This window comes from Monopterus albus, unplaced genomic scaffold (assembly GCF_001952655.1).
Source record: "Monopterus albus unplaced genomic scaffold, M_albus_1.0 scaffold128.1, whole genome shotgun sequence".
Lineage (NCBI taxonomy): Eukaryota > Metazoa > Chordata > Actinopteri > Synbranchiformes > Synbranchidae > Monopterus > Monopterus albus.
The window spans coordinates 1,699,653-1,714,596 of record NW_018128008.1 but is presented as its reverse complement, the minus strand read 5'-3'; the positions used below and the strand labels follow the sequence as shown (position 1 = coordinate 1,714,596).

The window sequence follows — 14,944 nt, the reverse complement described above, 5'->3', positions numbered from 1 at the left end:
AGTACTTTGGTTTATGACCAACAAAACTAATGACATGAACAACCTCTGCTGTACTTTGTTTAGTACTAATTATCATCTAAGATGGTAAATACAGTAAACAGCCTCACAAAGCCATGACTGCAGTCTTGTTAAAGGTTAGTAAACAGCCTCACAAAGCCATGACTGTCTTGTTAAAGGCCCGTCCAGGCTGTTATTTAAAAGCAGTTTAGCCTCTAAATGCTGTGGTCTGCGACACTGGTATACAGTACTTGTCCTAAATGTTAAATGATTAATTTTGCTTCCATAGAAGATGACTGTCAGCATTTCATCCTGTGTAGAAAAACCAGCAGTTGAAACATTTGTCTGATCATCATCATCTTATACTTGGCACTTCAATAAATCACATGGCTACAACTGGTTTAGCTACATAAGCAGATATGAAATGATGCAACTATACTATACATGCATCCAACACAAACTGTCACGCATGAAAGCCTGCATCTTTTCACCATTCATTTATTTCATAATTCATTGCTCTCTGTCATATACTGTCCCCCATTTCCCAATAATTTAGAAAACACTGATGAGTGTGTGTGTTAAATGAATTCCTAGCAAACACAAAACACTGCAGAGTCCCTCCTGCACACTAACAGAGGGTAAGACTTGTGAAGTCTCACACTTTAAAAATACAATTGCCTAAATGAGAAATAAAATTTGTACATGACCCTGCAAAAGAAATGACTGTGCAAAATTACTTGAGGGACAAAAATATGTCACATTGAATCATTCTTTACATGTCATAATTCTTTATATAAAGCTGGTGGCTTACTGACATTCCTCTGTCTCACTCCCCTTCGGAAAGAATTTCATTCAGCGTTCATTACATTAAAAATCTTTTTTTCAGCTTGTATCCCCACTACATGTCACATAAAACAAGCACTTAAAATGCAGGCAACTTCTAAGGCAACATGTGAACTAAAACAAACTAGATACAGTATAGGGAGGTACAGGTGCCTCAGTTTTGTCCAAAAGGGCATTTCCAGACTACATAAAATATGTCCTAATGCAAAAATGACACAAGAGCTCTCATAAGAAGGTGAACTACTGAATAGAAAAGACAAAAACATCTACACACAAAAACCAATACTGAAGTCAAAATAAAATGGGAATCCACAGCTCCCTGGATTTGCTCTGGAAGCTAGTCGTGGTTTTTCAAAAGCACGAGGAGCAGAGAACTTAACTGTGACGTCTGCCATCCCTCTGTGAACTGAATTTATGACCTGTAGGAAGTAAACAGGTATTGTGGTTTTGGGAAGGATTCATGCTCCTTGTCAGTTAGGGGAGAGGTGGAACAGAAATAAGCTGATTTAAGGTGTGTAGTTGCAAGCCTATTTTTGTGAGGACCCGTTGAAGTTTTATACCAAAGCAGTGAGGCCATTTTGGCCCTTCAAAGGGCTGCTTGAGGGTTAAGACTTGGTTTTAGGGTTCAGGTTAGAATCAGGTTTAAGTTAGAGCTGGGGTAAAGGTTGGGATTAGGCATTTACTTATGATGGCTGAGGTTAAGTTAGAAGGCTAGGGAATGCATTACATCAATAAGAGTCCTCACAAAGACAGAAGTACAAACGTGTGTGTGTTTTTTTTTGCATAACAGGGATTTCACATGTGCGCTGTAGACCAGGTTCTCATTTCGGTCAAACTACATATGATTCACACTTCTTGCTAAAAAGCCTTTGTCCTGGTGTTCAACTTCCGGAGGCCACCGTGGCAGTCACCCATGGAAGAGTGGACACACACTGACCAGGCAGCCCAGTGGCACTGAGAGCGATTGCCTAGAAACATACAACCTGTACTCATCGGCCTGCCAGCAGACTCACACACTGTGTGAAGAAGAGGTCCATCCAGACGTACAACAGCAGGGCCTGGGCTGACTGAGATGGCCTGCAGTGACTTACTGCTCTGCGGTCACAAGATACATGATGTGCAACTGTATGTACAGAGGATGTCTTTCTGCTGGATGGAGGAAAGGGTCTGAATGCAACATGCAGGACACAGTAGAATGCAGGTCTCATTACACAGCTGGACAGTGTGTGTGTGTGTGTGTGTGTGTGTATGTATGTGCAGAGAATGAGAGTGGGTAGTGTTACAGTGGAGGGGGAGGAGGTGGATGGTAGCAGTTCATATGTCTGTGTCTCATCACGACGTGCCCTGTCTCTTCTGTTGCTGGACCCGAATCAGCTCCAGCTGTTTTTTGCACTGCTGGTAGTATGTGGACAGACTCTTGTTCTCCTCCAGCAGTTTTTTGTGCTCCTGCACCAGACGAGACGTGTTCTGCTGGTCCTTCTCATCTTGGTCCAGTTCAGCGATGAGCTCCTTCCTGAGGAGACAGGAAATGAAGCAATCTTAACTCCTGGAACATCACGTTTCAGTCATTTTATTTAAAGGCTTATGGTACTGTCACTAGGTTACTAGGCATATGAGGAGCTGTCTGTGGTGCTAAATAGAAAAAACTAACAAAAACAAAAAACTGTTTTATGCAATTTGAACTTGCTTTTATTTTCCAGGACTGGTTGTCAGCCCTCGTCAGCCATGACCATATTAAGAGACTATTAACATTGTCCACTGAGGTCTTGACAGTTTCTTGAGGGTTTTGAATTGTGATCATCCCTTTATTTCATTTTCTTTCTACCACTCTATGCTTTCACACAGTGCTTCAAAGTGTGTCATTTTGCATAACGGTGAACTGCTGTTTCACTGAATTGGCTCTGATCTGTGAACTAGACCTGGCCTGGGTGTGGATGGGGAAAGCACAGCGAAATCAACTTTTTTTTAAATAAATTGTCCCAAATTTGAAAGTGGGGTTTAAAAAGTGTTAACCCTTTAATGGCACTGCTGGTCTGTCCACCTATGATCCACAGCAAAATGTTTCAACAAATATCAGAAGGATTAATATGATTAACATGTCTCCTCAGGATGAATTGTAACTTGGAACTTCAGTGATCCTCCGATACTTCATCTTGCACCATCATTGCACTTTAGTCCAGCACAGCTGTTTCAGTGTTCTTCTCTTCTGAAGCCTAGGATGACTGCTGCCTTAGTCTACTAAATCTGATAATTGCCTTTGGATGGATTTTTGTAAACTCACAGCTCCGCATTAGATGCATGAGACGATGCCTCAGCATGATAGCATTAATTCTGCTGGCGTTGTGACAACACACGCACAGTGAGAAACATTCCCACTTAGTTGCAGTGCACTTAAGAAGTAAACTGAATCAACTCTACACAAACCAAAATCTTTCTAAGCACAAAATGACCTCAGCAAATGTAAACTGGCTGCACTCTGCAGTGAGACTTACTTTCTCTGGATCAGCAGGGCAATCTCTGTTTGCACTTTCAGGTATTCTTGGGCCATCTTGCAGTGCTGCTCAAACACAGCCATGGACTCTTTAGAGTTGGGACACGGAGCAAGAGGCTGCAAATAAATGCGCATGTTGCTGTTAATTGACTTAAAAATGGTCTGCTCATACATCGGTAACATTCCACTTACTAGACTGCACCCTGCTTTCAGGGCTAATATCCTGCTACTTCCTTTAAAAAGAGCTTGCCATAAAGTCAACTGTGTAGACTTAAGACAATGTGTAGCAATGAAAATTATTCATAAAAAGCTAATGTGCTAGACAGATTTAGCGAACGTTAATATCCTGAGCACTGCTATACAAAAAAGTTCTGGATGTACTGAGAGAGACTCCTTCAAAGACCAGTGAGACAGAATGACTCTCAGGTTGTCAGTTGCCTTATTATGTATAATCCTTTGACATCTGTCTTTAAGTCCACCCTATCGGTATACACTTCAGTCTAGCAGATCTTTGAACAATGTATTTGCCTATCCCCTAATATTTGTATATAGGGACAGGCAGACCTCTCAGAACAGTGTACTCTTGTGTACAATTGTGTGTCTGCCATCACAGAGGAATGATGTACTGAGTATCACAAGATTGTCAGACAGCGCGGGGGTATTAAACATGGCGACGCACAGTCACTGAGAGTAAACAACACTTTGACTTTATAACCCACTACTGGAATTACATGAGCAGTCCATTGGAATCACAAGCTGTTGCCAATAACCAGAACTGACCTTTCACATTCTGGAGGATTTATCGTATCTAGAATCTTTCATCGACCAATACTACATTCACTGCAGTATGGATACCACCAATACAACCCAGCACGACACCTCAAAGCCAAACAAACGGAAAAAAAAAACTCTTCTACACATACAAGCGATCTACAGATGACAGAGATTGAGGTCAGTGTTCTTGCATCCATCAATAAAAAACTCAATTTCCTGGTCACACTTCATGATGAAATAAAAGAACTCCGGTCAAGCCTTGAATTCACCCACAACTACAATGAAAAATTAGAGTAGTCAAACAACTCTCTCCAAGCATCCGTCAAAACCCTCAGTGAAAAAATGGACTTCGTCATGAAGAAAAAAAAAAAAACAATGAAAGAAACAATACTGGACATTCAAACTAGAAACATGCATGACAACCTGATCTTTTCCAGCATTCCAGAACAATCACCTGACAATCCCGAAGCACTGATTAAAGACTTCATGAAAAACCAACTCAAAATTCCACCGGATACTGTTAATAAGATCCATGTTCCAACAAAACACCCCGACCAATAATAGCGAAACTGGAACACTACAAACACAAAGAACTAATTAAAAGTAAAGGCAAGGAACTGAAAGGCACAAGCTTTGGACTCAACGATCAATTCCCAGGTGAAATAAATGAACGACGGAAAATTCTCTACCCCATCATGAAACAACACAGGCGGAACAATAAACGTGCAAATATCATTGTGGACAAATTATACAATGAAGGACAGCTCTACCGTGACTCGAACATTACCCCGTGGCTCTTCTGATTTTCTACAGACTACCTACCAACCAGTGACTGCTACATTATATGTTAAATAATTCAAGCCCCTTTCATCACCCTGGTCCCTTACATCCACACACAGAGCAACCCCTATCCCACACGGACTTCTACAACCATCCCTTGCATTGGCGCCCCTATTTTTACTCTGTTATTCTGTTTGTGTTTTTGTTTGTTAATTACACCATGCGGAAATGTATACTTGTCTATGTTCTTTTGTACTGTTATGCCCACATCCACACTCTAACACACATACATATACAGTCATGGAAAAAATTATTTGAACCCCAGCTAATTTTGTAAGTTTGCCCATTAACAAAGAAATGATCAGTCTACAATTTCAATGGTAGGTTGATTTGAACAGTGAGACACACAACAATAACAAAAAAATCCAGAAAAATGCATTACAAAAAAAGTTGTACATTAATTTGCATTTTCATGAATGAAATAAGTATTTGATCCCCTATCAGTCAGCAAGATCTCTGGCTCCCAGGTGTGTTTTATACAGGTAACGAGCTGACATTGGGAGCCCTCTCAGCTTGTTACCTGTATAAAAGAGACCTGTCCACAGAAGCAATCAATCAATCCAGATTCCAACCTCTTCACCAAATTGACAGATAAGTTTGAGCCCTGAATGGGGGGAATGGGGGGCAATCCCGGCCGGCAATCAGGCAAAGGTGGGGTACACCCTGGACAGGTCGCCAATCCATCGCAGGGCTAACACATAGATGAACAACCACACACACGCACATGCACTCCTATGGGCAATTTAGAGACACCAATCAACCTGCATGTCTTTGGACTGTGGGAGGAAGCCGGAGTACCCGGAGAGAACCCACGCAAGCATGGGGAGAACATGCAAACACCACACAGAAAGGTCCCAGGAACCTCTCGCTGTGAGGCAACAGCGCTAACCACTGCGCCACTGTGCTGCCCATGATGAAAATAATAATCATAATGAATGTTCTTCTAAATATATATTCAGAATACAAGTATTTTTTTAGATTAAATTTATGTCCTTTAGTGCTGCTTGTGTGGAGTAAGGGTAGGCATAATAAGCTTTAGCTTCAGCCTACACCTTTGGTCAATAAACATTGTTTTTTTGTTTATTTCATTTTATTTTGTATAATTATGTATGTGTGCATACATGCTTTTATTCAAATGGATGTATGCACCCTTATGTTTCATGCTTTTTTGTGTAAAATAATTGCAATTCTAATTTTGCTTGTTGACCAAAAACCTAATAAATAAATAAATCCATTGGATAAAAATACTGTACACATCACCTGGGGCAACAATAAGTACAAATGGAATCAGGTCACAAAGTTTCACTTTACAGCAGGGTACCAGACAAGGATGCCCACCCTGGTAACCAATAACCCACTACAACCCTCCAAATTAACTGAAGAAATTATGAAAATTCATAGAAAATAATATCCAAGCTATATAAACTCATATCAAATATAGATTCAACAATAACAATACCAAAACTCAAATGGGAAAACGATTTAACTCTCTCCATCAGCTCCAACTTCTGGACAGAAACTTGTAATAACATATTTTCTATTAACAGCAAGGTAAACTTACAACTTATATAATACAAGACCATCTATAGGACCCATATTACACAAAGTAAAATGTTCAAAATGGGTTTCACTGACACAGACATCTGTTCATAATGCGCTCTAGGTTGCACCAACAATTATTTTCATGCTACTTGGACCTGCCAACCACTTCATTCTCTCTGGATAGCAGTGACAGAGAAACTCTCCACCATCTTGGGTTGTAGAATCAAAACTGGTAATCACAAAAATCTCTACACATAAACCACTGGACCAACCTTCTGACAGAATACATCACATTAGAGAAAATAGCATCCACCCACAAGAATAGTTTATGAGCTTTTTATGACATATGGAACCCATTTCTAACACTTTTCAACTTGAACCAAACACCTAGGGCTGACGCACATTCCCACCAACCTCTAAAAATGTAACAAGCTGTTTTTGTTGGTATCTTATCACTGATGTGATTTTTAAAAATCTCCTTCTCCCTTTCTTGCCCTTCATAGACTGCATAAGTTGGAAATACACAAACTTCACAGCCTCACACACCACGATCTTGTAAAACACTCTACATCTTTTTGTAATGTCATGTATCCGTTGTCTTGTCTCCCATGTCCAGACTTGTTTTGGACATGGGAGACTTGTTTTGGACATATATAAAAAAATATTTGTATATAGGAGGGCTCAAAATCTGAAGGACAGATTTATGAAGGCAGATGTTCGAACAAACAAAGGACATGCTTTATTCCAGGGTATTATCCCTATAGAAATTGCGTAGCTTGTAGTTACATAGTCTGTACTACAAAATTTACGTTTCACTAATAAGATATACAATATAAGATCATGTATAACCTATAATTCCTGCAATATTATTTACACTCTGTCCGGTCTTTGTAAAATGATTTATGTTGCAAACGCAACAAGAATGAGAATTCAACTAAATGATCACATTAGTTCTATTAGTTCTAATGCTATTTTTGAAGAAATTGTGGTGGGAATGCTGCCTGCTAAGATAGCATGAGCCAAACTCCATTGCTGCCTGCTGGAAAAGCTTTAGCCTAACCAAACTACTGCTAAACACATTCAGGGCTCAAACCTATCTGTCAATTTGACTGTTGAAGGTCACTGGCCTATGACAACATGGCCATGTACCTAACCCACTTATGTGCATGTATTTTAGTGGCCAACATGTATGAACTTATATTTGACCGGTTGTTTTTAAAGTTTTTTTGTTTTTTTACATTTGTTGCATGCTTTTAAGAGACCGTGACGAAGGCTTCACGCTGAAACACATTGGTCTTTTTATTAAAGTTGCTAAAAACACTGCAAGTATTGCTGGACTTTTTCTTTCCAGTTATTTTTTTTTCTTGTCTGTGCACCTTGACAGTGGGTGACGTTGTGCCAGAACCTTCTGCTGTACTATAGTAACTGCTTAACAGAGCTAAAACATTGCTCAAATCTCACAAAATAGTCAATTAAAGGACAACTTGAAGTCCTATCAAAAACCTGCCCTCACTATCGTTGGCAGGACACTCTAGAAAAGAGGCTGGTACATTTTTTGTGAAGCTATTCAATAAAATAAAGGCTTTACCATGAGTTACAATAACCCCCATTTCAATATCCTCCTAAATAAATCTGCCTTCATTTAACATTAGAGTTAATTGAGCACTCCTGTCACTCCAAGGTTCACCTAGAATCTTCTATGAGTCTGACTGCTTAGGTAACTGCACTGTCTGACTGATGACAAGTCTGTCTACAACCAAGGACAAAATGATGGCTATAGAGTGAAAACTGTGATCATACAGGCAAATTAGAGATTATTTTAGACAGGTTTTTTCAGCCTCTCCCTAACTGATGATGTCACCACTCTAGCCTCTCATGATTTGATTCTATAAAGACAAATGTACAGTCATAAAAATAATCGCACTGTTTGCAATTTCCTGGTTTTCTGCATAAATTGGTCATGAAATGTGATCTGATTTTCACCAAAGTCACAAATATAAACACAATATTTCTAAGCTGATAAAACACAAACAGTCCTGATCTTTCGTGTCTTTATTGAACACACCGATAGGTTATATGTACTGTTTTGTTTTCTGGAGGCTGATCAGATATTGTTACCTGCAGCTGGTGATCCAGGGTCAGATAAGCCATGGGAATGGAGTTGTCTGAGCCGTTGGTGTCTGAGAAAAGAGGATAGAGAGCAAAGGCTATTTTCCAATACCTGCACAGGAACAGTATTAGCTGTATACCACAGGTCTTTCTTCAGGAAGGATCTATGGCCCTCTCCAAAGCACATTCAATCACTGATCAACACTACTGTACACATGACAATTGCAGACATCTAGAATGCAGCTCGACAGATTTACATTAGCAACTCTTCTGTTAGAACCAACGGGATTACAGGCTGGCTAACCGGAGTGACCCATTTCAATCACATCAGTTGTAAAATTAAATCTTCACTTCTCTTTACAATGACATCTAATATATTGATCTTAGTGGTTAACTAGGTTAACTGTGGTGTGGAGTAAATAATTGGACAAAGAACAGCTAAGAAGGTGGGCCAGAGTCAGGAACTCTTGTGGGGGGTGAGGGGCTCAGGTATGGTTGAGTTTGTACCCTGCTATACAGTATGTGCAGTGGTTGAGCTCCTCCTTATTAGAAAGTGAGTGAAATATCATTATTCATGACATATGAGGTCCAGCTGCACCACTGACCATCAACGGTGCTGTAGTGGAGAGAGTGAGCAGTATCAAGTTCCTGGGGGTGCACATCTCTGAGGACCTCTCCTGGACCAACACCACAACACTGGCCAAGAAAGCTCAAACATGCCTCTACTTCCTCTGCAAACTGAGGAGAGCCAGTGCCCTACCCCCCATCATGTGCTCCTTCTACTGGGGCATCACTGAGAGCGTCATCACTGGCTGCATCACTGTGTGGTACGGAGCCTGTACTGCCTCCTGCAATGCATAGTGAAAACAGCCAGCAAGATCATCAGCGCCCCTCTGCCTTCAACACCTGCCTCACCCGCAGAGCCATCAGCATTGCTGATGACACCTCCCACCCCGCACACTCCCACTTCACACTCTTGCCTTCAGGGAGAAGGTATTGGAGTCTTCAGGCCCACTCCATCAGACTTACAGCTTCATTCACCAGGCTGTGAGGATGCTGAACCCTGTTCACTACCTCCCCCCCTCTGCCCCTGGACTGTAACCCACCACAGAACAAACTCAATACATTCCCCCTTTTTGTTATATTACATGTAAATCTGCTGCGGACTGTTCTTTTTACCGTCATATCTGCTGCTGTTGGTCATTTGCACTGCTGTCCATGTACATTTCATAAAATATTATGCATCCCATCACCAACGGCCCTGGTGATGCTGACCACCTGACAATCTTCTTCTTATTATTTGTACTACTGTCACTGTTTGCACATGGCTTTGAGTTTCATCATACCCTATTAGGTTGAACCATCTAGTTTATCCTTATTACTTGAATTCAGTTTTCATATTCTGTTTATTCTGTGTTTATTCTACTTTTATTCTATTTTAATTTCTTAAATGATATGGCATTCAACATTAGGTGAGAGAGAAACAGTATTTCGATGTTTCTGTATGTCCAGCACATATAGTGAATTGACAATAAAAATCTCTGATCTTGATCTAATAATGCTCAAATATGCTCTCTGTGAGCAAAGTGCTGTGCTCTGTTTTCCTCCAACTACAACCAAACCTGTCAGTCCATATAACTTTATGGTATCTCTTCTTGGGTTGTATAAACTGTGTGTGAACACAAAAAGGACATTAAGTAAAAGGCAACAATCCACGGAACTTGAAAACAGGCATGAAACCTAAATAAAACTGAAACAAAATTAAATGATCTGTTTTTTAGGTGTACACATAATCACATAAAATTTTGCTGACGTGTTGTACATACAGGTGATTTTTCCATCAAAATTCATATTGTGAGTAAAAAGGACATTTGCTGGTCAAATTCAGCTAGCTTCTGACAGTTTGGATTTGAAAGTTCAGTTCTGCCAAATACACTGGACCCTTCCCAACCGCTACAACATGGCAAAGGTTTGAGGTCTGTTTCATTAGTAGAACAGTATTGCACTCAGTACCTGTGGGGTCATCAGGGGAGAAGTAACCTCTGTTGCTTGTCTTATCAGGTGGCATCATCCTCACACTAGGACTGGAGGACCGGCTGCTGTTCTTACTCCCCTGCAAAAGGATACAAACACCGTCAGTCACCTGGGAAGCTAATCACAGTTTCTGAATGTTGGAGCAGAAAAATATGATGTAGACCATAACAAAATTATGACTGGGACCATATATTCATCTATTTGGGTATTTCTTCTTTGGGTAGGTAACTGGTTTTCATTTTGGTATTCAAAACAGCAGGACATTTCATTGCTGATGCAGTCTGAGTCTGAAGATGAAGAGGAAAGAGAACACGATGGAGAATGCTTGGTCCGCTAGCTAGTACTCACATGTCTGAAAATGTTGTTACAAATACACATTATTAGAAGAGACAGACCAGATATTCTAAATCTAAATGGTTACTTTTTTGCCTGAAAAAATATCAGAACTTATTAAAGGTAGTATAATACCAATGCCATGATAAGACAAATGCAGATCTACCTTTGCTTCTGTAACATTTAGTTCTTGAGTTACTGTCTTCCAGATGCTGTTAATAGGATAACTTATGCCATGGCCATTCTAGTAACGCTAACTGTATATGTGTGCTTCACAATACAAGCAGTAACACGGTGCACACATAAGAACATAATGCAAACAAGAAAAACAGGGCCCTATTTCTTGAATGTCGCTTAAATAATTCAGGCTAACACCTGATAACTGGGTAAAATACTCCTGTTATTTCTGATCCAGCAGTTTGACTCATTTGAACACTGATCTGTTAATCCAGGATGCAGTTATCTTGTGTTTATGACTTAAATAGGGAGAAACCATGAACAATATTTATTTGATTGGGTGAGTGTTGATCGTGGGATTGTAGGTATAGGAGTCAGGTGTGTTAGGAACCCTCCCAACATGCACTGGGGTTAAACGCTTCAAATTATTTCATGGTTTAGGACCTTTGTATCCAAGTCTGAACGCTGGAACAACATGAAAATTAAAGGCCTGACAAAATCTTCAGTAATAGTATTTTTGTACAAAGTCTTTATGGTGAACTCTAAATGAACTTCAGACTGCACGGGGCTACTGGTTTTCTACCAAACAGGCAAATGTTTAATATAGTAGGTATAATGTAGACAGTGCGTGTGTATGAAGTGGGAGCACCAGACTGTTCCTAGACTTATGTCTTCATCTCCTGCCAGCTGACATATCAAACACATCACATTTGACAACACTGTAAGGATTTCTCTCTTTTTAAAAAGAATGTGTCAAATGCTTTGGAAAGACAACATAAGTCAAATATCCACAAGGCTTTACAGGAGTAAAGGAATGATGAGAGTGGCAAACGGAAACGTATATCTGTCTGGTAGGTTCTGTTGGAGTTAAATTTTTCATTTGGGAAGATAAAGTGTTGTTTCATCATCTGTGCATCATATACAGAATTCATTTTGGTGTGTGAATTTGACTTAGTTTTGGTCTGTTGATGAAAAGGTATATTATTTTTAGTCAAATTTAGACAATGAAAATTAAATACATTTTAGTCTGATTTGTCATTTTTATCCTATATTTTTAATGTTGTTCTAAACATTTTGAGGGTACCACTGTTGCCATCTTTGCTGTATAGTTACCATTGTTACAGGTGTTGTTCCCATCTATCGCGAGATTAGAGGAAAAGCCTTTTTATTAGTTCACTCACAGTGTCTATGTCCTGCTTCACTCTGTCACTTGTCCTTTGAAAACTAGGTCTGTATTTATCACTAAATTGTGTCACTGTGAACTGACCAGGGCTGTCAACCTCTGATAGCCTCTACAAAGTACTAAATTAAGGAGAAATTTCAGTTTTTGATTTTAATAAATTTGCTAAACATTCTCTGAATATGTTTTCACTTAGTCATTGTGGGTTACAGAGTGTAGACTGGTGGGCAAAAATGGCCCTTATATACTGTACATTTATAATTACATCTACAATACAATAAAGTGTACAGTAAGTTAATTTCTGAAGCTACTGCACACGTGTTGCTATGGCAGTCCAAAGACATACAGTAGATCTTGATTACAGTTCAGTAATAAATTTAACAAATGTATAGAACTGGACAGCTGCATCATAAGTCATCAGGTCATAGTGTGCTTTACAGTAACTATATACATTTCACTAAAGGTTTACATTCTTTCATTCATTCATTTTGTGATATGAGCCACATACTTGGTGAGCCTGAGTTATATCCAGGTAACTTCTGAGAGACTACAGCACTATAATCACTATGGTTATGTAGGTTCATTCATGTCAAAAAGAATGAGAGTATAGTCAGTAGCAAGTTTACAGTAGAAATGTTTTTTAGATGAACCTTCCTTCAACCTGTTTAATGTGGTTTTTGCCATCAGTGATCTCCATCAGCTATGGAAACAGGTTTTTGAGGAGGTGCATGTCAGCTATGTTGTAGCTATGGCAGCTACCTACAACCCCTTACTGCACAAGTACAAATCCCCGTTTAGTCGGTGTCACTGTCAGTCAGACCTTTATGCACAAACAATTAAAAGGGAATTATCAGATTTTTCTCTACCTGGGCAGACAGAAAAACAGCTGTATTCACAGCAGTATATTGTTCCTAATTTATAAAGCATGTCTGTATGCTGTATCTGGGGGGAAAAAAGAAACATAATTTAAGTTCCCTGTCCCAGTCGTCACTTACATGTTAATCATCAAAACTATTGTGCTGCACAGATCCTCTGCTATTCATTTTTAGTATCGGACAGTTTCTTACCTGGTTGGACTCTGTGCTGATACCTGGCAGATCCTGCACAGAGCGACGTCTCTGTGGCTCACATGTGGCTGTGGACAGGATGGACATACAGGAGAGAGAGTGAGAACCAGGACAGTTTGTGGGTAGTGATGGTGGGGAACTGATTCTGGTGTTTGCTTGTGGCTAGATGGAGATTCAGAGCCACAAAGCCACACAGGGCACAGCGGCCCTGATTTAACCCTTTACGTCCTGGCCTATCAACACATGCTACGGTATGGCTGGAACATGACCACGGCACTCGAGGCGCCCAGCCTCAGTGACAGTGTACAACAAACACACACGCACATCACTGCACACCAGATCTATCCTCAAGAACAGCTGAGCCTGCTTATGTGGCGACATTGCACTGACTGGCTGGTTTGGGTTAGGGGCAGGTAGTGAGGTCTCAGACAATGTCCATGGGACCTGGCAGGTGCTGCACTCCCTAGTCATCACTCATTAGTTTACTGATCAGGTAAACACCAGGTTCTATAAGTCAAAAGATATTACCCGCTCTATCTATACACTGGAAAAGAACTTGATTTTGAATCATAAGGTTTTGACCGCCCTATACTCATTGCTGTTTGTCCTCCACAGTTTTTACTTTCTATATCACACATCAACACCAAAACCTATGAGAGAATTTAACTTAAGGGATTAATGCCAACTATTTAGATGTGGTAAACTGTCATTTTTAAAAATCTTTTTTTCCAAACAGGTTCAAAGTAAATGAATTTTGCTCAATAAATTGTATATTTCCAAATTCTGTTTATTTTCTAGAATGTCATCACAAGATCTGAAGATTTTGATTTATCAACAAATGATGAAAAAAATGAATGTGACTAATTAGTAGAATTTGACACGTGACTCTCAGTTAAACTAAAACATAAAGCATATTGTTACTGCTGACTAAATATGGAATGTCCAAAATGTCAGCTTTTAAAGAGCTAATGAGGCCTTTTTCAGGATAACAACCATGCATTTTTGAACCTGATAGTGCATTTTTTTTCAGTGAACAGTATTTTCCCATTCAAATAAAACCCAAACCAAAATTAAAAATAGTTCCCTAAATTTAGCATTGCCAGTTTTTACAGTGCAGTAATATACAATATATATACCATATCTACTGGGACAACACAAGGTTTTTCCATAACTCCACACTTCAAAACTGTCACAGCAGCCTGGGCTTCTCTGGGCTGCACCAGCTGTAAACTCTGTCTATGCCACAGTAAAGACACAGCACACAGAGAGACATACAGTACAAATGAACAAACAGAAGGGAACAAAACACTTGTTGGTTCTTGACTGTCTGTATCTGCAGTTGTTGCAAGACACGGACTGAACTGCGACCATCATTTGTCATAAAAATTAACTAAACGTTTTCTGAATTTATATATTTACAATTGGATGCATGCAGTTTTAAAAGAGTTAATTTGCTGTACAAATTATTAATAAATTTGGTTGCCAGTTATGGACTTGCAGCCATTACTTATCATTTGTTACTGGGCAGGGGTGTAATGATACAGTTTGGTCAATAAC

The 14,944-nt window shown here is 39.7% G+C and overlaps 1 protein-coding gene across 4 annotated transcripts in view; it reads right to left on the bottom strand.

Annotated features, from left to right (window-relative positions):
- Positions 1-479: 479 nt before the first annotated feature.
- map3k7 (mitogen-activated protein kinase kinase kinase 7) overlaps positions 480-14,944 on the bottom strand; it is a 38,837-nt gene continuing 24,372 nt past the window's right edge. For all 4 annotated transcript variants that reach the window (XM_020612892.1, XM_020612890.1, XM_020612893.1 and 1 more), the window contains 5 exons: positions 13,388-13,455; positions 10,610-10,709; positions 8,606-8,667; positions 3,333-3,448; positions 480-2,353 (listed from right to left, as the gene is read on the bottom strand). In XM_020612892.1, the coding sequence (XP_020468548.1) occupies positions 2,173-2,353; positions 3,333-3,448; positions 8,606-8,667; positions 10,610-10,709; positions 13,388-13,455 (527 nt within the window). In that variant the 3' untranslated portion in view covers positions 480-2,172. The remainder of the gene's footprint in view (positions 2,354-3,332; positions 3,449-8,605; positions 8,668-10,609; positions 10,710-13,387; positions 13,456-14,944) is intronic.